The sequence below is a fragment of the Myotis nattereri genome, assembly GCF_964212035.1.
Source record: "Myotis nattereri genome assembly, chromosome: 16".
In the NCBI taxonomy this organism is placed as follows: Eukaryota; Metazoa; Chordata; class Mammalia; order Chiroptera; family Vespertilionidae; genus Myotis; species Myotis nattereri.
This window is the reverse complement of record NC_138091.1, coordinates 21,652,365-21,678,784: the sequence shown is the minus strand read 5'-3', so window position 1 is coordinate 21,678,784 and position 26,420 is coordinate 21,652,365. Positions and strand designations below refer to the sequence as shown.

The window sequence follows — 26,420 nt, the reverse complement described above, 5'->3', positions numbered from 1 at the left end:
GAAATCAACCTCCCAGTGAAAATAAAGTACTGTCAAAGCTGGAAAGAGAACTAGAAGTACTAAGTAATATGCTTGTTCAACCACTGTTCTACTGTATCTATAGTCAATTAAGACTGTGTGCTCTAGATGTGGATTGCTCAGATTTGACTCCTTTATTCTTAGCTGCCATCCTGAGCAAATTCTTCTTATAGTCCAAATTCCCATACAGCTTTTGTGAAATTTAAATGAGATATAAAGCATTAAAACAGTGTCTAGCTTCTGGCAGGTGTGGCTCAGTAGTTGAGCATTAACCTATGAACCAAGAGGCCACAGGTTCAATACCAGATCAGGGCACCTGCCTGGGTTTCAGGCTTGATCCCCAGAAGGGGGCGTGCAGGAGGCAGTCAATTGATGATGTTCCTCTCATCCATGTTTTTATCTCTCTATCCCTCTCCCTTCTTCCCTCTCTAAAAAATCAATAAAAACATTTTTTAAAAAGTTCAAAAGTTATTCACAAATAGCTTTACAAATCATTAAGAAATAAATGAATGAGCATTCCAATGGTAAAATGACAAAGAACATAAGGCAATTTAATATAATTATATGTAAAAATACATATAACTTTAAAAAAATCAACCCAATTAGTAACCAAAGAATGAAAAGAAGAACAGTGAAATGCCATTTTTGCACATCTCTAGCAAAGTTACAAAAATATTAAACCATTCAGGATTGGTGAAAATGCTAGTACACAGACATTTTCTGCAATTTAAACGGTTATAACTTTTTTTGGAGGGCAATTCAACATTATCTATCAAAAGACTTAAAAGTCTGCATACTCTCTTTGACCTATTAATTCCACTTAGAAAATTTATTTTATGAACTAATATATGTAAAGATTTCTGTATAAGATCTCTTGAGATGGCATCATTTATAAAACTGAAAAATCATTAACTTCCTAAAATGTCTAATGATTGGGGACTAAACAAATATTTTGTTATGTCCAAAGAAGTTGATATAATGCTGCCATTACACTTCATGTTGTAGGTGAACATGGAAATATATTCAGGATATATTTATTGCTAAGTGAATAAAGTAGATTACAAAACAGTACATACAATTTGATTCTATTTCTGTTAAAAAGCAAAACATTTCATATTTGTCCATCTGTCTGTCCACCTATCCAACCATTATACAAGGATCAAGGATTTTTTTTTAAAAAATATTTTTTATTGATTTTTTACAGAGAGGAAGGGAGAGGGATAGAGAGTTAGAAACATCGATGAGAAACATTGATCAGCTGCCTCCTGCACACCGCCTACTGGGGATGTGCCCGCAACCAAGGTACATGCCCTTGACTGGAATCGAACCTGGGACCTTTCAGTCCGCAGGCCAATGCTCTATCCACTGAGCCAAACCAGTTAGGGCAGGATCAAGGATTTTTTATTTTCCTTATTGCTAACCTTGATTTCTCTAGTATTTATAAAATGAATATCTATTTTATAATACAAAGATTATTTTTATAATTAACTATAAAAAGCACAGACTTCTGAGGTAGCTTTACTTCCAATGTCCTAAGTGAAGTGATCAAACTGATTACACAGAGTGTATCCCCCATACTCCATGATCCCTCCTCTGTCTACTATTCACTGCTATGGCTGTTATTTAGAAAAGTGTCTGATGCACAGCAGTCAGTCAATATTGATTAAACGGGAAAATGCCATCCATCTGCTATCAACATAAAGAATTACTGCCAGATGGATAGATAGCTAGGAGGTCATTAAGAGCCAATTCACAGCTTCCCTTCTTAAGAAAGCAACTTTTTAAAAAACTTTCTTTTGTTTGATGTTAGTTTGTAAACATGGAATTGATTTTTGTATACTGACTTTATATCCAGTAACTATGTTGTTTTTTTAAAAATAATTTTATTGATTTTTTACAGAGAGGAAGGGAGAGGGATAGAGAGTTAGAAACATCGATGAGAGAGAAGCATCGATCAGCTGCCTCCTGCACACCCCCTACTGGGGATGTGCCTGCAACCAAGGTACATGTCCTTGACCGGAATCGAACCTGGGACCCTTCAGTCCCCAGGCCGATGCTCTATCCAGTGAGCCAAACCAGCTAGGGCTCCAGTAACTATGTTAAATGCACTTATTAATTCTAATGATTTATCCTTATTTTCTTTTGGATTTTCTAAGCATGTACCACATTATTTGCAAATAAAGATAGCTTTACTTTTTTCTTTTTCAATAATCTTTTTATTTTTTATTTTTTTTAAAATATATTTTATTGATTTTTTACAGATAGGAAAGGAGAGAGATAGAGAGTCAGAAACATCGATGAGAGAGAAACATCGATCAGCCGCCTCCTGCACATCCCCCACCGGGGATGTGCCCGCAACCCAGGTACATGCCCTTGACTGGAATCGAACCTGGGACCTTTCAGTCCACAGGCCGACGCTCTATCCACTGAGCCAAACCGGTTTCGGCTTTCAATAATCTTTTTAATACTTTATTTCTTTTTTTTTATCTTACTGTACTGGCTAGGACCTCCAACATAAGCTGAATGGAACTGGTAATTAATCACCTTTGTCTCATTCAATTTCTTTTTTGTTTTGTTGTTAATCCTTACCCGAGGATATTTTCCCATTGATCTCTAGAGAGAATAGAAGGGAGAGGGAGAGACGGAGAGAAAACATCGATGTGATTGGTGCGCCTCTGACCAGAGACAGGGATCGAGCCTGCAACTGAGGTACATTCTTGACCAGAATCAAACCTGGGACCCTTCATCCCTGGACCTTTCAGTCCAAGGGCTGACACTATCCACTGAGCCAAACTGGCTAGGGCTCATTCTATTTCTTTACCTGCTTGGTGGTTATACCATTGCTCACTTTGTGATGAGTCTTCATTGTCTGCATTTTCATATTTTTAATTCATAATTAAAAAGGTTAAAAGAAAAAGAAAGCTGCAGGAGAAGTAAACAATGAAGAGCCTGGCAAAATTCTCCAGTTTAAAGGCTGTATTAGTTTCATACTGCTGCTGTAATAAATTACCACACATTTAATGACTTAATATAATTTATTATTTTGCAGTTCTGGAAGTCAGAATTCCTAAAACCAAGGTGTTGACAAGACTGTGTTCTTTTTGGAGGCTCTATGGGAGAATCTATTTCCTTGCCTTTTCTAGCATCGAGAGGCCACCTGCATTCCTTGGCTCACGATCCCTTTCTCCATCTTCAAGGCCAGCAGCATACCATCTCCAAATCTCTTTGTGTGACCTCTGGTTCTATCATCACATCTCCTTTTTCTGACTCAGACACCCCTACCTCCTCATAAGGACCCCTATGATTACACCTGGATAACCCAGGATCATCTTCCAATCTCAAGAGCTTTAATTTAATCTCACACACAAGGCCTTTTTGCCTTGTAAGGTTACATTTAACAGGTTTCAGGGATTAAAACGTGGGTCACCTTTGGTTTACCTACTACAAAGTCTGCCTACCACAAAGTGCAAGGACATGGGGCAGATGCAGAACACTACTTGGAAGTTTTTTCACTGCTACAAAGCAGTACCACTCATAATCAACAGTTCAAAGAGGCCCAAAGGAAGAGGCCAGAGAGCAGAATTTCTTCTTGATATGAGAGGCCACAGCTCTAGGAAGGAGGTCAGAAATTGCCATATCATTTATGTGAAACAAAGGCTGCACAAGGGAAACTAGCTCTGGTATAGCAGCTCTACTATATATAAAACAGGAAATGTAGAAAATAAATTCATTTATTGAGATGCACACCACCTGGCTTCCTTCTCACTCCCTTTAGGGTGGTGACAACAAATAATATGCCCAAAATGTCATTTAATAAATAAATAAGCAGATAAGCTAGTACTTCCAAAAGTTGGATAATTTAAGCCTCATTTAACCTCAATTACACATTTTAATTTATTTTAGGTTAGAGAGTGGAGTCGCTGAAAGTCAGATACTCTAAACTTATTTTTTTTTAAATATATTTTTTATTGGTTTCAGAGAGGAAGGGAGAGGGAGAGATAGATAGAAACATCAATGATGAGAGAGAATCATCGGTCGGCTGCCTCTTGCACACCCCACATTGGGGATCAAGCCCACAACCCCGGCATGTGCCCTAATGGGGAATCGAACTGTGACTTATTGGTTCATAGGCCAACACTCAACCACTGAGCCACAGTGGCATAGCACACCTACGGATGTGAGACTTACAACTGACCTTACAATGAAAAATAATTTATTCTCTATCAAGCCAAAGAGTGGCCCCAGCATTAGCTTGTTGGGAAGTTCTTCACTTACTTCTTGGTCAGACAATAATATGGAGAGAAACAAAGAATATCACAGAAGATTAATCTAGCTGGGGATGCTAAAATGAGTAATGCTTATGACCACTTATAAAATAAATGCTTTGGTATCCATTAAATAACTAGAGCTTTAGAGCCTAAGGAAAGATGGGCCTGTTGCTAAATAGATCCTTTTTTAGTATCGCCTACAGCTATACAGTCACATGCATATTTTTTGAAGATGATAATTAAGCTTTTTTTATATTAAGGCACAACATAAACTCAACATCTTTCTCCTAAAACAGTTCCTTTTTTAATCACTTTTCCTATCTGCCTATAGCAGCGGTTCTCAACCTGTGGGTCGCGACCCCTTTGGGGGTTGAACGACCCTTTCACAGGGGTCTCCTAAGACCATCAGAAAACACATATATAATTACATATTGTTTTTGTGATTAATCACTATCCTTTAATTATGTTCAATTTGTAACAATGAAATTGGGGGTCACCACAACATGAAGAACTGTATTAAAGGGTCGCGGCATTAGGATGGTTGAGAACCACTGGCATATAGGGTTGTTGGGGTTTCCATGAGAAATGCATGTAAACAGATTAGCACTGTGCCTAGAACATGATTAGTGATTGCAACAGCTTAACTTTATTATTATTACTAGAGGCCCGATGCACGAAATTCGTGCAAGAGTAGGCCTTCCTTCCCCCGGCTGCCAGCACCAGCTTCCCTCTGGCCCCTGGGACCCGGGCTTCCCTCTGGCCACTGGCAGGTGCCCAGGACCCGGGCTTCACTCGCAGCCCTGGCTTCGTCCAGAAGGTTGTCAAGAAGGACGTCCAGTCTAATTAGCATATTATGCTTTTATTACTATAGGTGGTTTGATTACTTTTCAGTCACTTCAGCACTACTAGTATAATATGCCAGGAAGACATGAGTTTTACTTGTTTTGCTTTCAGGATGGCTATTTATTACTTCTTTTAAAACTTGTTATTATGGACAACTCATACATATACAAAAGTAGAATATAATGATATCATGTACCCATTACTCTGATTTAGTAATAATGATCAATATGTTATCAATAATAATGATTGATATTTAGTAATAATCAGTATCTGACCTTTTTTCATTAATATTCCTATCTAGCCCCCTCCACAGATTATTCTGAAGCAAATCCTAGACATCAAATCATTCATCAAAACATAAGGTTTTAAAGTGATACCAATAAGGGTTCTAATCTAGACTTCCTTACTAGCCATAAGATCCTGAATGTGCTACTTAACCTCTGGAATTGGGTGCCTAGCAGCCACTCAATGAATTTAAGATCATTTTCTTCCCCCTAGTTGGCTCTAATTGGTTTCAAATCTGCAATGTGATGTTTCTCTCAAAATGTAACCAGCTCCACTCTATTGCTTTTAGCCTAATATGTACTCCTTTCCTTACTTCTGGATAATCCCAATAGCAACCTGTTTTCTCACTGCTTGCTTATCTCATATCTGGGTTTTCTACTAAGATTTTCTTATTTTAGACAGAACACTAATCCTTGAAGGTGCTTAGTAAATCAAAAAGATTAAGAGTGAAGCAAGTTTGGAAAAGACTGCAAAGGCTATCCTTCTCACAATGTATGCTATATTAAAAAGCTCCAAGAAGTCTTGTAGCAATGAGTCCTGTTTAACACTGCTTTATTTACCCTAACTTACAGGATCATTCATCCAACAATTAAGAACTTACAAAACTGGAGTGCCATAGAACATGCTTGGAAATACAACAACATGTTAATGCCAAATCAGTACTCCTTAAGCAAAGTCTTGAGATACTATAAGCTCAATAAAATTTCAAGAGTTCATCCTTAATTATAGGTTCAAATTAACTTATGTTGCTTCTCATATGGTTCTATTTGTCACAAACTGCCTCCCTAACTAGGAGGATCTCTGCCTTATATATCTGGATCTTTCATTTTGTATGTGTAAGACAGTGTAATGTAGGCATGTTCAGTAATTATCTGTTGAATGAGCATCAAGGCCAGACCAAACTTGTGATTAATTTTGACCAGCAATGACATTGCTCATGTTGCTGTTACTGAAGAGTCCTTGAGATATTTTACATTTCTTGGGAGTGAACACAAGAAGTTGGAGAAAATGTCTACCATTTTCAGATTTCTAAAAGGTCAAGTTCCTAAGGACTCTCTCTGACACATCTCTCTTCCAGGAGAGGCATGGAGATAATCCATGAGTTCATCATTTTCCAATCTTCTCTTGAGCTTCAGTCACCTCTTTAAAAAAAAAAAAAAGGAAAAAAAAAAAAAAAAAAAAGAAGGTACTAGCACTTATTTGGTAGGCTTATTGTGAGGACCTAATGAAATACCTAGGCCAGGGGCTGATACACACTAGATATTCAAGAGATGTTATTTTTCCCCAGCCATGAAGAATAAAGCAGAATAAAAGAAAAAGAAAGGTGGGTAACATCTTATACTGAGTAACTAGGGAACACCTCTCTAACAAGGTGGCATTTAAAACGGAGTGAGAGAGCCACACAGCTATCTGGGGACAGAGTGTTTGTCCCAGGTTAAGAAGAAAGCAAGTGCAAAGATTCTTAGGCATCTTTGAGGAACACCAAGGATGCAAATGTGACTATAGTATGTTGGGTATGCAGAGCAGTAGGAGCTGAGGTCAGATAGTTAAGAGGGTGTAGGTAGCATCAAATCATTGAGGGCATTGTAGGCTGCTGTTAAAACTTTGGCTTTTATTCTAAGTGAGAGGAACAGCCATCAGAAGGTTTTAAACAGAGACGTGACATGATCTTATTCATGTTTCAAAAAGATCATTCCAGTTGCTGAGCTGAAAACTGACTGGGGAGTAAGAGGAGGGATGAACTAGAGAAACCAGTTAGAAGTATTTTGATGAATTAACTAGAGTGAGTAGTGGTAAGAACGAGCTGTATCTGCATTTATTTTGAAAGTGAAGAGGCATGAATTGCTGATGGTTAGTTATGGAGGTGTGAGAAAGAGAGAGGAACCAAGAATAACCCCAAGAATTTTCATATGAGCAACTCAAAAGTCAAAGTTGCCATTTACCAAGATGGGAAGACTAAAGAAAGATCAGGTTTGGGAATGAAAAATTCAGGAGTCTGGATTTGGAGATGTTATATTTGACATGCCTATTTCACAATCCCTAAAGCAGAGATCTACCTTAGTCTCAATGAGTGACAACTGCTGGTAATGACTACTATAGGCAGAGGGCATGAACAGCTGGCTCTGTGTTCTTCTCTGGTTAGACCAGGGGTGGGCAAACTTTTTGACTCGAGGGCCACAATGGGTTCTTAAACTGGACCGGAGGGCCGGAACAAAAGCATGGATGGAGTGTTTGTGTGAACTAATATAAATTCAAAGTAAACATCATTACATAAAAGGGTACGGTCTTTTATTTCAATAGTTTTATTCATTTCAAACGGGCCGGATCCGGCCCACGGGCTGTAGTTTGCCCACGGCTGGGTTAGATCATATACTTATCACAAATATATCTTATTATATCAGATCATATTATATACTATCTTATATACATGTATCATACACTAACACGGGGAGAGCTGATGAGAACATAGGGCTTAGGAAGTCTGATGCTGGTTAGGACTCCTTCTTGTTCTGAACTAAAATACAGCTAACCCAAGAGCATCCTTGAAGTCAAGACCACCTTGTGATCACATAAGAACAGCACCAGGATCCCCTGACTCAAGCCAGGGTTTTCCAGTTTGTCTTCTGACTGAACATCGTTTACAAAGTGTAAACACTGTGTTAGCTGTCCTCAGTCTCACGTACTACAACTCCCTATTCTTATTCCCTTCTGAAACTAGAAGAGCAAGATTTCATTCCAACTTTTCATTGGAAAAGCATAAAATAAATATTTCTTTTGCTTTCACATTCCCAAAATCTACTAGCCATTAAATGCATCCAAAGAATATGGACTTTTGGTATGCCAATGTCTAGAACTTTCATCTACTTACAGAAATTTAACCAAAGGGAATATATATAAAAAATTCTGCTATAAGGAATTACTTCACTATTGATAGTGCACAAATTGGGAACAATCCTTTGGTTCAATGAAGCAAAAATGGGTTAAAGAAATAATTGGCATATAAAAGAATATTAAGGGATTATATAAATGATTCCATATAAAAATACATTAAAAATATTAAGTAAAAAAAAAAGATTACAAATAGTATGTATAATATGAACCCCCCCCCCACCGTTTTATTTTTTAAAAAGTGTATGTGTATATTATTAGTCAAGTATGATTATGTATGATCAGCAAAAATAACAGTGATGTAACCTCTGGGTAGAGGGGTTGTAAATAAATGTTCTTTTTACTTGTCTACAAGGAACTTATACTGTTTTTTTTTTACTAAGAATAAGTTTAAAATTTTTTATATTCAATATAAAATATCTTATATTTGTAATATCTTATATTTGTAATTTATATTCAATATAAAATATCTTATATTTGTCTGGAATTTAGTTTTTACTGTCTTAAAAAAAAATCTACCCACATCTCTATACATACTTCATCTAAGTCAAAAGACTTCTTTCTGAGGAGCCATCTGTGGACTCTTCCCCAAAGGCCTCTCTCCCAGGAAACAATGCTAACAACTCCACAGAGAGCTCAGTCACAGGGTTCTCCTGCACAGCACAGGAGACTCTGCTCCTAGGGTCTGTGGGTGCTACTTCCCCAGTCTAGCAACTATTACACGGGAATGTAAGGCAAGATGTACTGCCTTACTCTCTGCACCTGGCCAAAGACACAACTGTTAAACAGAGACTAAGTTCCACAGTCCCCACCAGGGCAACAGCAATGGACTTTGTTTTCTATAAACAGACAGACAAGAAAAAAGTTCAGGTTAAATCAGTCCTCAGAGGAAGAAAAATAGAAACCAGGCAACGAATGGGGAATGCTTCATATTCCTAAAAGTTTTTTTTGTAAGTTAACACATGGTGTCTGCTTCTCTCTAGTCACCTATTTATCACTCCCCTCCTTAGAAAAGGGAAAAAGCCCTGGCTGTTTTCCTAGTGCAGAGTTTTGTGGCTGGGGGGAAGGAGGAAGGGGGGAGGAAGGAGGGTGCTTTAAGCATGATGCAAACCATTTGGAGTTGAGTGAGAGCACTGCCAACACAAGCTGGACTATTTAAACAAGTGAGGAAATGATCGTATATACAACATGCCAGCAAGCACACACACACACCAAAGGAAGTCGAGAGGGCTTTTTTTTTTTCAGGACACAGAGCTGGATGTCAGCGGCTAAAAGGTCGATATTTTCCCTTAACACCCTTCTCAATGACTTAATCATGTTCCGTTTGCACAGAAAACTTCCCAAGAATAAAAAAGTCTGGAGAATTAAGAGGAAGGGTGAATGGGGAGTGATGTTTGGCCTGGGGCTGACCTTATCCGAGGTTTTCTCCACGTAGCAGGGATCCTGAGGGGCAGCCAGCAAGGGGACAAAGCCTGAGAGAAGCCGATCCTCTTCCAGAATAAGAAGGGTGAGGTCATCGTCAGGGTCCTTGTACAGTGGCACCTCAGACTGATTCACCGCAGTCAATATGTTACAGAAATCAGCCAGCATCGACCACACATCCACAGCAACCCTGTGAAAAATAAGGTAAGAAAAGAAGAGCAGCTCTAAAGAGGGACCAGTTCAAGTATTCTAAGCACTTGTGAATAGGGAAGTACCTATGGCAAATGTTGTCTATGGCTGGCATCTGCCAGAAAATCTTACCCAAAAAACTAGGATACAAAATTGCACCCTTGGCAGCAATCTGGTGAATGTGTGTCCATCCGTGTAAAGTTAAAATAATTAGGGGGAGTTTTTAATCCTAACCAGAGAGAGAGAAGAATTTAGAGAATCAGTTGCCTAATGCAGGTCCTGTCACCTTTCCAGACAGTGTGCCTAAGACACTTACTCAAACACTCTGGACACCCAGTGCCTGAGGCAGCTCCCAGAATTCCCCCACTCCTGTCCAGCCAAGTATATGCCATACAGACAGCTACAGAGCTCCAATCTTCCCTCCTCTTGCATAGCCAGAGGGGCTAGTCACATCAGAGAATTCGTGTGTTTGTGGGCTTTTACCCGCTTTATAATGCTTTAGAAATCTCTTCCTATATATAAGCAGAAAAACAAATACACATCCAACAAAAACCTCATTCCTGGCCTGCCAAGCTTCCCATTCATTTCAGCAGCTGAACCGTATCAGCACTATCTTGGCCATCCTATTCCCTCTCCTTCCTCTCGATTGTAGAAAATTAGACATAGGGTAATCAACATTATGGTTTGCCTGGAACTATCCTAGTGTTAGCATTTAAAGCCCCACATTCCCAGAAACACCTCAGTCCTGGGCAGACTGGAATGGATGGTCATCCTAATTGCATATCATCAGGTCCTGGCTGAACCTGAGAATAAATCTTGAAAATGCAAAATCTGGTTCTCTCCTGTTCAAACTCCAGGGCAGAATTATAAAAAGGTTCAATTCTCTGTCACCATCAACTGCCAAAAATCTCCTGTGGTTCAGGTTCCTCTTTTGATGGGAGCTAAGGATCCTTACAACTTTCTTTTGACAAGCCAAGACAAGCTCAAATAGTCAAAATGGCCAGATCCAGGGCCTGCCAAGTCCACAGACTTAGGTTTCTTCCCCAGAGGACAACCTAACCAGGGAGGCTGGAAGAGGCAAGTACCCTAATGAATGCTAAATTGTACTCCAAAAGGAGTGGGACCCATAAAAGAATTACAAAGAAAAAGCTTTACAATTTGGTTCAAGAGGTGGAGTGACAAGAGGCAAGAAGCAAAAAAAGGTTTATGAATGAGATACATCCTAGAATCTTCCCAGTTGAGTAACTGCGCATGAGCCAAATCTGCTAAGGAGGGGCTTCAGACCTAAGCAATTTGTTGCTCCTGGAGGCTAGGAACTTGGGGGGATGGCAGAAAGGAGGGCATTCAAGGGACATGCTATTGAAGGTGATGCTGGAAGAGAAAGTGGAGCAGAGGTGTGGGGACTCCCTGACTGGATCCAGGTGGAAGGAGCCTGCACTGGTTTATTTACTGTAATCACTGCACTAGGAAAAGGCAATGAAATGAAACATCTTGTTTTCAAGAGTGTCCTGGGAACCAGGCGGAACACAGCCCCATTAATCACACAACGGCACATAATCAACACACGTGTACAGCAGAAGTAACTCGCTTCACAGGCTTTGCCCAGGAAAAAGAACATGTTTGGGAAGAATCACCGGAGGGACAAGGGTTTTTTAAAGCCTCTCTCTGCACAGACACCAACAACCAGACTCATTCACAAAGCTCCATCTTTTGGCTCAGCTGGGTTTGGCTGTCAGAAATGTTTAAATATGGAAAAAAATAAACAGTTGCAACACGTTTCTGTGCAGAGATCTGCCTGAGCCCCTTTGTGATGTAATGGGAAACGCGCATTCAGGCTACCAGCTGTAGAATAAACAGAACTTCGAGGGTTAAAAGGAACTGAACTTTCCACGACCCCATCTGCAGAGAAGAAAATAATAAGAGGAATGATACACTGCCCCACAGCTCTGATAGTTTATCCTCCAGTCCCGGCTGCAGAGACAAGCACCGGATGTGATAGGGCTGCTCAGGGCCGCCTCCGAGGTTAGCGCTGCCCATGGGAGACGCACAGGGAGGCTCTTCCAGCTCCCTGCTTCCTCCCCCAGTGCCCTGCTGGCCACTTGAGCCCACTGCCTGAGTCTGATCCCACAGCGCTGGTGAGCTCTGGCCAACAGGCACTGCTCGGCTGCAGAGCAGCAATTTGGAAAATAAACAGGAAAGACGACAGTGAGAAGGAAGAAGGTGAAAAGTCTCCCAGCTGAATTCTTGGCTTGGGGGCCTTGGTTGGTGCTGTGCAGGTCAAGGCTGCTTCAGGATGTAGTAGGGGGTGGGAGGTGTGGGCAGCAGCATCCCCAGCCAGGGAGAGGCAGCAGAAAATTACCCATGGCTACCACAGTGGGAGGCCCCACATCCCTCTCTTATCCTCTTACCCCTACCATCTTGGATCCAAGAGAAGAAATATGTGATACCATGTGGTTCTCATTACCATGCTCCCCGGTCCCCTACGGCTCAGATAAACCAAAACTGACTCCTCCCAGAGAATGCTGGCCACCACAAGGGACCCCTGCCCACATCTGCCCTCTGCCCATTACCACCCACCCACCTTGTGCCAAAATCTTAAGACTCCCTGCAAAAATGAAGTGGATGAGAGCTCCTACCACAGTGTTGATGTGTAAGACAGCAGCTGGTGCCAGAAGACATAGGGTGTGTCGTGAGTCCCCAACTCAGAAATATAAAGTGGCACCACAGACAAGAACACAACTAACTAGGCACCCATGGGCCATATGGTGACTCTCCACAGAGGGCAGGGAAGAGGGGAGTGTTAGGAAACTAACACTCAAAGGAAGAGGTGAGATGCCTAAACCCCAAAGTTAAGATATTTGCAAAAGGATGAGGTAATTCCTGGAACCTGGGGAATATCATCACCTCAGCTTACCCCAATCAGGCCTCCGGGCTGAGAGGTCAGTTCCGTGGGTGAACACAGGGTTTCCTGAGTAGAAGGGGAAAAGCTTAGCTTTTTCCTGCTCTAGTTCCTTATCCCAGTTAGGAGTGCCTTCCAACCTTCACCCCACAGCAGCCCTTGGAGTCTAAGGATTCAAGGTTGGCCTGGGCTGAGCCCAAAGTAAAATTCTGGTGGCTCCGAGGAGCTTTAAACAGCTCCCAATCTTTTAGAAATGCTTTGGAAATGACACATCAAAAGGTTTTCCAGTCAATTGCAAACCAACTTTGGTTCTAAATGAACCCTCTAGAGTGCTATGGGCTCAGGCAAGTCCCTCTGGCTTGTTCTGGTCCCCATTCATATTTTGGGGAAGCTCCCACAGCCCACAAAATCCCACTAAAGCTAGGGTGCATTCTTCACCTAGCAGACACAAAGCAGACAGAGAGTATGAAACTGAGTCCAATGAGTCTGTTTATGGCTCTCAGAATGGTGGCAAGGGAGCCTCTCAGCAGCTGTGATGTGATTAGTGAGCAGGGATCAGCAGTTGTAGGGCAACCCAGTGGCCCAACCCCACAGAACACACCACACACCAGGAAAGCAGACCCCTGGCTGGACACCAGATCCTAGCTTGGGACAGACCAGCAGTGGCTAGTTAGAGGTACGCACTCAGGACCAAGGCTCACTCACTTCTCCACAGACATGCATTCACTTACTCCACCAGGAAAGGAAAAAAATAAGAGTTAATTTACTTTTTATTGCTCAGAATTCCAAGGTTTAATGTAGCTGTCAGTTTGAGTGCAGTGCAGCTGCTGGCCGATACAATGCAGCCCAGGCCAGCCCAGGTGACTGGGGAAACACATTTCACAGAAATGAACCAACACACACTCTTGGCTGGTTGTTTGGGGGATATTGACTTGGGGACTCAGATTAACCCTTCAGGCTGGAGTTAGTTTTGCAAACAACATAAGAAAAGTAGCTTCAGTCCAAGGAACTGAGAAGCCCTGGTCTCAGGTGGACCAGCGGATTTCTGTGTTTCTACAATTTTGGCGTTTTCTCATGTAAGATGTTATTCGACTACAACATGCTCTGAAAGATGAAGGCATGAGATATGTGAGGGAAGTTATACCACAACAATCTATCTCCTTCCTAGAACTCAGAACAAAAGGCAGCTCTGCCAGCTTTATAGGGAAGAGGTCGGGTGGGACCTTTTCTGCAAGCTCCATACAGGGCGTGACTGAGGGGGCAGACAGTATGGAGAGTGGAGTACAAAGGCCTAACCAAGGCTCAGGCCATCCTCTGGCAAGTCTAAGGAAGACTGAGCCCTCACACACCCCTTCTTTTTTTTTTTTTTTTTTTTTTACTGGGGGAACAGGCTGACTGGTGATTAATATCAAGTACAATGACCCCATGTTACAAGCCTGCAGGGGCCTGTGGAGGTGGCCATTTCCTGTGTAATACCAGCTTGTTTAAACACTAACATTCAAACTCCACAGCTGCAGAACAAACCCGGAAAGAGTTGAGTGAGAAGAAGCCCTGCATTGTGTTTCGGAGCTATGGAAGATCAGAGAAGTAGTACAGATGGCAAATGAGTTGGGTCTTTTGGTTCCTGGGGTGAGGAGCTCTGGAAATATAGACAAGATGGCATGGAAACTAGGCACAAGGACGCTGAAAAAGAGAAAGCCCATGGACTATAGACACAAAGGGGAAAGACAAAAGGCCATAGCAAGAGAAATGCTCTTAAGATATGCAATATGCCCTAGCTGGTTTGGCTCAAGGGGTACAATGTCGGCCTGTGGACTGAAGGGTCCCAGGTTCAATTCTGGTCAAGGGCATATGCCTGGTTGTGGGCTCGATCCCGAGTAGGGGGCGTGCAGGAGGCAGTCAATCAATGATTCTCTCTCATTATTGATGTTTCTATCTCTCTCTCCCTCTCTCTTCCTCTCTGAATCAATAAAAATATTTTTTTTAAAAAAAGATATGCAATATCGTCTTCTAAAACCTGTTTGCCTATGGAGCATTGTACTCTAGCCCAGCGGTCAGCAACCTTTCGGACCTCATGGACCACCAGTGGTCTGCCAACCACTGGTCTAGTCCACAGCTCTCCACATAGGGTTCAATGGCCAACATAAGACCATTGTAGCCCTGGAGGACTTTTGGCCCAAATGGAGAAAACTGCAGGAGATGAGCAACTAATAGCAAAGTGAACCTTAATCCAGTAAGTCAACCTGGGCCCTTGGGAGAGTGCCCAACTTAAATTAATTTTGTCCAATATGGCAAGTCAAATTCTGAAGCTCAGACACCCCACACTCCTCCAAGAACATAAACTTCTCCATGTCCTAAGAAGTGCAGCTGGAGCCCGATGGCAAACAGGTCACAGTAACCTCATTCCACGATTTCTCAAGTACCTCTACTATGCCTCCTTCAACCACTATCTAGGTCAGTGCCTTATTTGATTTCAGTTCTCCCAAGCTACATTCATATGTATAGCTTCTGTCACATCAGTATGGTGTGTTAAACCCATCAGCACTGTGTGTTTGGGAAAGAGCAGCTCCCAGGGGACCTCAACATCTCCACGGCATGAGTGGAGCCCTCGGCGGCCTCCCTGGTGCGGATTCTCACGGTTCCTGCCTCTCTAAATTTTAGCTGTAACCACTCCAACACGTCTTCTTAGTTTAGCACACACTGGACCCAAATAACCTCAACCCAGAGCTGGAAAGTACTCTCCCTGGGGTCAGCTGCTGTACCCTGTTGGGGTCAGACTGGAGCCTTAGGCCAACACCCCTTCCTCTCACAAGGAGTCCTGTGGGAGGAGTGGGGAGGGGATAGAGGCTCCTGCCGTGGGAGAGATCACATGTGCCCACACTCAGCACTTGGAGGAAGAGGAACCCCCTGGTGCCAGGCTGTAGTGCTGACGCCCTAACCCGGAGCCAGGGAGACTGGGTGGGGAGCCAGGGTAGCAAAGGGGCTTCCCACAGTCACCACCACTTCCTTCAGGGAAGTGCTGATGGACTATTACTTAGTGACCTCCTAAAATGCCCTTCTGGGAAGACGTATTAAGCGTCCTTGAAGGGGTGCCGATTAGATTTGGGATTAGTTCTTATTTCAGAACTGCCCTATGAGGGTGAGTGAGCTAGCTCTTTCTTAACTCAAGAATTTCTATCTCATTCTACAGGGTCAACACATGTTGGCTCCCTGAGGAAATTAGCTTACTGCATACTCCCTATATATCCCTATATCTCCCTATGTGACAGCACCTCAGAGAGCTTCCTATAAGCCTTTTCCAGCATGCTCTGTAGACTATTCAAGACAAGCCACGGAAAAGCAGCAAGTCCAGGAATTTCTGGAGCTTTTTTTTTTTTTTTTAACAGTACTCCAATCCAACAGTGTGATAAATGCATCCGAGCTACAATTAGGAAGATATATAGCATCAGAATGCTAAGGTCTGGGCAGCCTGGTGAAACGCGGGCTCTCCAGAGCCCCAGCTATGTTTCCCATTATGTAACCCTGGTCATGGGCAGACAGCCAGACTCCAAATGAAAAAGAGACTCTGGCTTGGCACTGGTTCTATTTTCCTATCCTCATTCGGGGTCAGCGCAGTGTCATACAGCTGCAGAGAAAGCTCTGGGGATTAAACCTGGGAAAGCCTCCAAGACCAGGACCTGGGTTCAAGTACCAGCTGAAAGCAATAAACCAACTGCCACAGCTGGGCTAGGTTTGGATGTTCTCAAAGTCCCCTGACTCTTTCACTTACTGAGAACTAGAGATCAAGATGAGGGAAGATTTGGCTTCAGCAGAGACTCTGAAATGAGGTAGGCTGTCCCACTGCCCTAGCCTTGCCAAAGGTCCTGGGATGCAAGAGGTCACTATGCTTAGGCTTGTGGAAGCCTGTTGCTCTGTTCCTCTCTATCACCTGACATTCACAACTTCACTCATGCTCACTTGTTTAGGTTGAGAGTAGCTGCCTTTCCCTTCTAGTAAGAGGCTTGGAACAGAAATGTGCCCCCCTCACCACCACCCCATAAGTAGATGGCCCCTCCAAACACTGTGGTCTGTTCTAAATAGACCAAAGCAGTTGACACTCTCTTACAGTGGCCCAAGGCAACTTTCCACACCCTGCCATAATCCTCTGTACCAAAACCTCCTGAGATATAAAGCCATCTTATTACAACAGGTACAAATGGGAAGTCAACCTACTTACATGCTGACCCAGCACACAAATGCTTGAGTGCCACTGTGTGGGAAGGCACAAATGGCCTTGAAATCCTGCCCTTATCACCCTAAGTGTTCCACATGTGCCCAAGTGGCTACTGACGGAAAAGTAGATATGACCAGAAAGAAGAGGAATATGGACAAAAGGAGAGAACTAAGGAGACTAATAAGCTTTGGAATATCCCTAGAAATGTGGAGGACACTTCAAAATGATTCTCTAATTGTGTAAGGAAAGACAGGGAACAAGATTAAATAAGGGTTCAAGTGTGTAAGAGAGACAATTTGGGTGTGGGGGATTCTGGAGGAGAAGTAAACTAAAATGTAGGCTATCTGGCCACCTTATCAATGAGGAATTTGTCTTCGTAGAGAACAATTCAGGCAAAGACCAATAAAAGCATGCAAAGCAGAGGTGTTAAGTGGAAACCCTTTCCTTCCTACTCTCTTGAGAGCATTCCTAAACCCTCCAAAATGAAGATCACACAAGGACCTTAAGAATGTCAGAGGAGTTACTATTCTGACATCTACACAACTATCTGGAGTATATCATTCCTTATGGCCTTAGAGAAAAGGCTCTACAAAATGAAAGATCAGTAGGCATAAGACACAACTTTGAAACCCAGAGAGCTATCATACCTTGCCAATCTCTCAACCATATTTACTCAGTAAGTGTTAGGCAGCCATATGAGAAACTGGAAAGGAAGAAGATAAATTTATATACCACTTCTTCAGTGCTTGGATCTGAAGGCTATGAGGTAGGGCTACTCTCAGTGGTGGTCAGGCCAGGTCTGCTCTGTCCAGCAGTGGCACCAACCCTCAAACCACCATGCCTTGTGGTCAGGCACCAGGACAACAATGCCCCTCCTTTATGCTTAAACTTAATTCCAGAGACAACCAGCTGCTGACCCTCCAGATAGTGCAGAAGAGAACTCTATTCTCTACCATACTGACTTCTCTAGCCTAGAGGATTCATCAGAGAGTAAGTGATGCCCACAACTACAGGAACTTGTTTACTGGGCAATCAGATTCAATATATTATTTGGTCAGATCTGCTCCCCCTGTGAAAAAATCTTAAAAAAAGCTAAGCAAATCTGTCAAGTATCCCAACCCTCTCTGCCTCTCTGTGGCCCAAAGGTGAAGCCCAGCTGGGGATGGCTGTAGCTCAGGACCACGTGCCCAGCTGCTGATTGAGCCCTTGCCCAAAGATGGGCAGCAGCTTGCATAAGCCGGCAACGGGCCATTTGCTGCAGCATCCAAAGAAAAAAACAGACTCAGTACCTCAAGCAAATGAGGCCCAGCACTTCCTGTGTGAGCTTTCCATTTCCTCAGCCAAACAAAAGAGGAGGGATGAAAGGAGACAGCCGCAGAAGAGAGTTAACAGGCCCGATGGCCCAGGATATGGGTAAATAGGGGTGGGATGTACCATACCTAAGGGACTTGTGGGTGTGAGGTGAGGTGACCCAGGGAAGACCCAGGCTCCAGAAACAAAGAGTCTGCCTCCCCACCCTCCACCCCACGAAAGGAAGGGAGGAACATTCTATGACCCTGCGCATGCTCAGAAGCAGTGTCTTCAGATACCTGGGAGAGCTGAGCCTTTGTCATTTTCTTTCTAAAATTGCAAATTACCTAGTCGGCATTATAGATTAATAGCCTGAGAAGTTTGAGGCTGTACATGTTAACTCTTTGGGGAACATGGCTGGGAAACAGCTGACCCCTAGCTAGCAGATCCGTCAGTTCCTTTGTGTGGCCCCAGCTGCCCAGCTCAGGGCTTAACCCTGGCTCCTGAGGCCCCAGCCTAGAGTGCATTTTGAAAACCTAGGAGGGTTTACAGAAAGGATGTAGAGGACTGTCTGATGCTGTGAGTATCACTCACTCAGTTACAGAGTTAGAGTTGGGGGAGACAGGGGAGAGGTAGGGAAAGAGGGCCAAACAGTCCAGGGTGCATCTTGGGGTGAAGAACAAGAAAGGAATTTGAGAAAGGGGGGGGCGGGGGGCGTTTAGACTACACAGTGCACATAGAAAGATCAGTAACTGCTGGCTAGAAATCTCTGCTGCAGCATTCCCTCTGTGGGTCACCTACGAGTAGAGACTCACATGGATGGCCCCAGACCAGAGAAGCACCCCACTCCCTAGAAATGCTTTCTGTAGGAGCCTAGGTCTTCACACTGTATCCTCCAGTATTTTCCCCCTCAGAGGAGCATGGAGAATGATGAGATGTTGGGTATGGATGCTTGTTACCAAACACACACATACACACCCAACAGAGAGCCAGAGGAGCTCTGAGTGCACTACTCCTGCCAGAGGCCACAATACAAAGAGTGGAAAGGAGAGGGAAGGAACAAAGAATTAGATAGAGAGGCAAAGACAGAGACTGAGAAACTGAGGGGGGGGGGAGGGAGGAGAGGGGGAGGGAGGAGGAGGAGGAGGAGGAGGAGGAGGAGGAGGAGGGGGGGGGAGGAGGAGGAGGAGGAGGAGGAGAAGAGAAAGGAAGGAGGAAGAGAGGTGGACAATCAACAGTTGACCAGAGATAGGCACCTGCATGCAGATACATTAAGACAATATTGTGCAAACACGAATATACACACACTGTGACACTAATACAGAGAAGAATGGGACACATGGAAATATGGATATAGATCAGGAGTCAGCAAACTTTTTCTGTAACAAGCTAGATAGTAAATATTTTAGGCTTTGCAGACCATAAGGTCTCTGCTGGTGCAGCATGAAAGCAGCCATAGACAAAGTGCAAACAAATAAGTCTGGCTGTGTTCCAATACAACTTTATGGACACTGAAATGTGACTTTCATATCATTTTCACGACTCATGAAATTTTTTTTTTTAATATTTTTCAACCATGAAAAAAATGTAAATAATTCTTAGCTCATGGGACGTAGTTTGCTAACCCCTGATATAGACACAAAAACAGCAGAGGCAGACAAAGAGACAGAGGCAAGCAGGCAGGGACAAGCCATGACAGACAGAAACAGGCAGGAGGGAGAGACAGAGGCAAGCAGGCAAGCAGATAGAGGCAGGCGAAGAGACACAGGTGAAGCAGGTAGAGGCAGGTAGATACAGGCAAACCCACATACACAGAACTCCTCCCTCCAACAGAGAGACACAGTCATAAATAAACACGAACACAGTATAGGTAGTCTTGTATACAGACATTTAGGCATGCACAGGACACAGTCACACAAAGAAACATGGACAGGATCAAAGCAGACATGGACTGACATGGACCCAAAATCAGACAGACATGGATATGGACACAGACACACACTGAAACAGACCCCTGGGGACACATGCACCCAAGGATAGACTGAGATACAGATACAGGTATGAACACAGCACATGGACACATACACAGACAGGCATGGACAGGTACACTGAAAGACCCTTAGAATAGATCTCCAGAGACAGAAACACACAGACCCTCACACTTAAATACAGATAGACATTCAGACACATAGAGACAACCAGACCCAGTCAGGCACACAGAGAGATACAACACACACGGAGATACAGCAAAAGAAATAGCCATATGTGGTTGCACAAAAATGAATGTAAAATGCCACTGAATTGTACACTTAAAAATGATTAAGATGGCAAATTTGTTACATATATTTTTATTAAGTTTATCGTTATATATACATTTTTTACCACAATTTTTTTTAAAAAAGGAAGAAAAGTCATATAAACACACACAAAAAATCTACATAGATATACCCAGGCATAAACATCTACTCCACACTGAAACACAGACAGGGAGTTGGGGGTGGGGTATGCTGATGAGAAAGGGAAAGAAGCAAGTGAAATAAAGAGGTACATGCACTCATCCCTCCCCATACACTACAATGTCGTGAGAGGAAGCAAGCAGACAGAGTGCACCAGAGCACAAAAAGCAGTGAGAGATAGCCTGAAAGATGCATAGAGATAAAGTAAAAGGGAGAGAGAGAGACAAAGTCTCTCACGCACACACTGACACTCAAGAGGTGGCTGCAGAAACAGTGAGCATGAACAATATGAAGTGAATGAGTGAGCAAGAGTAGGGAAAAAGAACAAAACAGAGCAACCTATGGAGTGAGAGAAAGAGAGAGACGGAGGAGGAGGAAGAGGAATAGACCAGAGCATAGGCAAAAATAACCTAAAACAACAGGAGACAAGGAAGATGTTCAAGGAAGGGAAAAACCGACGTTCAAATGAGGAGGGAAGAGAGAACATGGGGCTGTGGGTGAGAGGAAACAAAGACGAGAACTGGGAGGGGAGCTGTGGGAACACAGGTGGGCCAAGGCCAGCAGTGCTGAAGGAATGAGCAGGCTGACTCACTGTGAGGGCAGATCCAGGGATGTGGGTGGAGGATTCCAGGTGTCTGGGTAGCCGAGCATCCAGTCTGACCAGACTTTCACACTGGGGAGCAGTTCCTTCAGGTCCGGAACGAAGGAAGAAACCTTGATGTCATCTTGGTCATCCTCATCCTCAGGAGAGGATGGCTGAGCTGCAGAGGCAAAGGGGAGAACTGGGCCTATGTCTGCTGTGGCCCCCGAGTGACGCCTGGGGTGCTGGGGCTGCAGCAAGCTCTTAGGGAAGGGAGACCAAGTCCACAGGACATCTGGGCCCAGGAGCGAAGGACAAGTATCAGCACCTAAGAGGATTCTGAAAGGGAGGACAAAGAGAGAACTAGTGCACTGGGTTTGCCCCTGCAGACAGCTGTTTCTATTCCACCTGTGGCCTGGTTGAAGTTGCTATTCTGGCCGCTCAGCCCCCGTTTCAGCTTTCCTTCAACACAGTACTGAGATGGTACCAGAGTTCCTGCCAAAACTGCATAACGTGAATTTAATCATGAGGAAATATCAGAGAAACCCAAATTGTGGGACATTCTAAAAAATAAATGGCCTGTACACTTTAAAATGTCAAGGTCATAAAGCACATAGAAAAATTGAGAAACCATTCCAGATTGAAGGAGACTAAAGAGATATGACATCTAAATGCAAAGTGTGATGCTGAAGTGGATCCCAGGCCAGAAACACATGCACACACACACATTTTTAGAACAATTGGTACAAACTGAATAAGGTCTGTAGATTCAATAATAGTACTATATCACTGTTGGTTTCCTGATTTTGATAACTGTACTGTCATGTAAGAGAATGTCCTTGTTATTAGGAAGTACACAATCAAGTATTTGGGGGTAAAGGGCTACCATGTCTGCAACTTAGAATCAAAAGGTTCAGAAGAAAAATAAGCCTAAGTACATGCGTGTGTATGGGAAGAGAGAGAACTTATAGCAAATATGGTCGAATGCTAACAACTGGAGAATCTGGGTGAAGGGTAAGTGTTCTTTGAGTAATTCTTGCAACTTTTCTATAAATTTGTAATTGTTTCCAAATTAAAAGTTACCTCCATCATCCCTCAAACAAAAAAAATAATAAAATAAAAGGCAGCCTCAGAGGCTGGATGCAGTCACAAAGCTAATGGGGCAGGAGGATGACAGAGGGGCCAAACTATTCACAAGTACTGATCCAGGAGCTGAGAGAAGGTACAACCTTCAGCCCTGCCTTACACCTCAGCAATCAGGCTTGAATTCTAAGGGCAGCCTTAAAGGATACAGGACACTGCACAACCCAAGGGATAAAAATAGTCCCTGCTGCCTGTCCAGTGTGGCTCAGTGGTGGAGCATCGACCCATGAACCAAGAGGTCCGGGTCGGGGCACTGCAGACTTGATCCCCAGTAGAGGGCATGCAGGAGGCAGCTGATTGATGTTTATCTATCATTGATGTTTCTATCTCTCTATCCCTTCCTCTCTCTCTCAAATCAATAAAAACATATTTAAAAAAAAAAAAGAAGTCCCTGAAGCCCTAGCTGGTTTGGCTCAATGGCTAGAGCATCAGCCTGTGGACTGAAGGGTCCCGCACATGCCTAGGTTGCAGGCTGGATCCCCAGTACGGGGCATGCAGGAGATAGACAATCAATGGTTCTCTCTCATCATTGATGTTTCTATCTCTCTCTCCCTCTCCCATCCTCTCCGAAATCAATAAAATATATTAAATTTAAAAAAAGCCCCTGCTCTGGTCCAGTGGGTCTCCCAATATGGCTGGTCCACAACCTTTATAGTACCCACCAGACAAAGAAAGACATATAGATAAGGGGGGGGGGGGGGACCAAACATCAATTATGAACAAAAAGGGAAATTCACTTTTCTGTGTGTTTTTAAAGTGACAGGAACACGCAGCAGCTTAGAGGTACAGTATAAATCCTAACTACTGAAGGGGAAAAAAAGGAGGGAATAGTTTTACAAGGAGAAAAGAGGGCCATAAAGGTAATCAGATTGGACAAGGAGGTGGGACTAGTTAGGTGGGCAAAAGGTAGATGGGGTGTTGGAAAGTAAAAGAATGGACAGAGGGTGAAAACACTGAGAAAGCAGCGTGGCATCTGAGTTTGTTGGGACAGGACCCAGGCAGCTGGAAAGCCAACCAGTCAGGGGGCCCAGCCCCTCATCTGCTTACCTTTGGCAGACTCCTTAAGTAAGTGGGTGCAGCGCCGCACCAAGAGAGAAAACATGGCCAAACCCAGGGCTGCGGCTTGCTCCTGGATCACAGAGCGACACTCCTCCGAGAAGCAATCTGAGGAGAGGCAAATGAAACTCCCATCAGTATATGCTGGGGGTCAAGGGCTACTCTCTCCTACCTCACTAGTGTACATCCTGATCACATCACTGAGCTACTTTTCCTCACCCAAGACCACGGGTGGTAATAGTGCCTCTGTCAAAGGGTAGTTGTAAGGCTAATTCAAATAGTGCACCTGGCCCAGTGGGCATGGCTCAGTGGTTGAGCATCTATCTATGAACCAGGAGGTCAGGGTTCGATTCCTGGTCAGGGCACATGGCAGGGTTTCTGGCTCCATTCCCAGTAGGAGGCATGCAGGAGGCAGCCAATCAATGATTCTCTCTCATCACTGATGTTTCTCTCTCTCCCTCTCCCTTCCTTTCTGAAATCAATAAAAATATTTTAAATAAATAAAATAGTGTACCTGGAGCACTTACCACAGTGCCTGGTGTATGGGTAAGTACTCTAAAGGTTGTATTACAGGGATAACTATGTAAATTCTGCATCATATTACTTCCTCAGCACCAGTTACTCCAAGGTGGGCAGTTCCAGTTGGAGCTGCAGGCTCTCTACCTTTAGTCAGTTGGCTACTGATAATGTGAGGCCATAGTAACAAGAACTCATATTTAATTAACTCAGTCTCTCTAATGTATGCATAACAGGAGTACAATCACCAATTAAGATAATAAAAATACAAATTCAAAAGTTATCTTCCTGAATCACCAACCTTTGGTTCTATCCTTACCTCCTCTACATTCCTCCTTCTAAGAGAATACAGGACACTTACAAACAATCTATTTTCATTGAATGAATTGCTTTTATATAGGACAGTGTATGGCACACAATAAGCACTTAATCTGCGTTAAGAGTTTATTTTCACAAATTCTTTTTCCCTATGGCTAAAAAGTAAATCTGGCTCCCAACACTAACACCCTTTCCTCCTCACTTTCTCAGCCTGGCTAACTTCCTTCTGGCTACAGCTCAGTGAAAGGAGCCACCTTGGTGGTGGCTGGAGCTACTATTTGGCAGAAGCTACATATACACCCCAAACTGCTGCCTGCACATATTCCTTGAGAGTGGTTCTTCCTGATAGCCACTTCATCCAGACTTGAGAGGAATCGGTGACAAACAGGAGGCAGCAATCCAATCTGCAGCCTCAGAGGAAGAGACACCAATACACAGATGAAATCAGGGGCCAGACTCACTCACTCTGGCAGCAGTTAATCTGTTAATTCCCTCTGTAATACAGGGGAGAGCTCAGAATCTCCAAGTGTTAAAAGGATAATTAGCCACATGTTTGATCTCTGTCCCTGCTTGCATTTTAACCTTGATAACCAAGGGAGAGCCCCCCTCCCACTCTCCTCACTGACACCAGTCTTGTCGAATGAGGCCTAACTGAAGTCTTTACTGCAGGAGATGCTAACACAACCAGTTACTCCCAACTGTCTTTGCCACAGGAACAAACACAATTAGGGTACACAAAGTCAGCTCCAAACCACTTCAGAAAGCCATGGAAGTGAGAAAGAGTAGGTTGCTGCTCAGAAGGTCCCAACATATGAATAGCATCAGTGTAGCAATTCTACTGTGGCTTTCCAGCCATCCTACCATATGCCCACTGGCTCCAAACATCACCCTCTCACTTTCTGACTCTACTGTGGCAGGCAGTAAGGAAGTGGTAACAATCCATGTGATTAGAATAGATCACCACTGGCAAGGCCCTAAACCTCTGTTTAAAGACAGAAAACAAGCATCCAAGAACCAAGAGGAGAGAGCATGGAAAGTAGGAAAGGGGAAGATGTATAAGCCATCCCAAGAAAAGTTGCCAACATCTGCCCTCTCCCCTTTGATAGGCAGCAGCACTGTCTAGACTTACCATCCCAGCTCAGCTCAGGCTCCTGCCAAGCACTACCCGCAGCCTGCCTCTAATGAGCAACAAAACCTGGAATGGAGTGAATAAGTCCAGAGGAAACTAGGATAGGACAAGTGGAGACCACATCCTGGTGGATGACACACTGAATACACATTAGTGTCCCCTCACCAACTGGGCATTTAGGCAGAAATTACCTGCACATACAAGGCCCTTAGAAGGGATAGGGTAGGAGGGGTCTTAGCTCCAAGAGACTAGTATTTTGAGAAGCCCAAGGTTATATAATAAGACACTCTCATTTGCCTGGATAAGAATAAGATGGGGCAGGGGGAAATGGTTTCACCAAGCCCATTTTTATTTTTATAACAAATGGCAATATCAGTCTAGACTATTTCTCAGTGGGGGCTAGGGCCCAAGGGGGAGAATAAACTGCTTAAGAACTAATGATGACCTCTAGGGGATCTAGGTTTGCTCATTTTTTAAGCCTCCTGCAATAAGGTCTGGAGACCAGGTGGGGGGAGCAACAACTGGAGCCTCTTTGCTGTAAAGGTCTGGAAGGGCTCAAGTACCTCTCAGAGCAGCAGCTAAAAGGCAGCTTCATGACTGCTCTGCTGTTGGCCATGGTTGTATCACCTCAACTTTTTCTCAGCCTCCCATCTTCCCAGGAAAGGGCCTGATAGCACTCACTGCTGGGTGTCTTGTCCAACTGATGGGGAGGTTCAAACCACTAAGTTTTTCTGCTCTGATCACGCAGGAGGTACTATCACAGCTATCTGGGGGGTCGGAATGCCTAGATCTCAGTCAGCCCTCTGAATGACCACTTCATATGGAGTCCTTTCTGAAAGGCCTGCCCATCTCTACAATGTGCTCCACCCTGTGCTGGGTATTGTGGAGAACACGGCTACAAATGAA

At 43.6% G+C, this 26,420-nt stretch overlaps 1 protein-coding gene across 1 annotated transcript in view; it reads right to left on the bottom strand.

Moving 5' to 3' along the window:
- Positions 1-26,420, bottom strand: part of SMG6 (SMG6 nonsense mediated mRNA decay factor) — a 214,777-nt gene that overhangs the window by 93,464 nt on the left and 94,893 nt on the right. The window contains exons 11-13 of the mRNA XM_081109365.1: positions 23,543-23,659; positions 21,365-21,533; positions 9,714-9,915 (exon numbers count right to left, since the gene is read on the bottom strand). Of these exons, the coding sequence (XP_080965491.1) occupies positions 9,714-9,915; positions 21,365-21,533; positions 23,543-23,659 (488 nt within the window). The remainder of the gene's footprint in view (positions 1-9,713; positions 9,916-21,364; positions 21,534-23,542; positions 23,660-26,420) is intronic.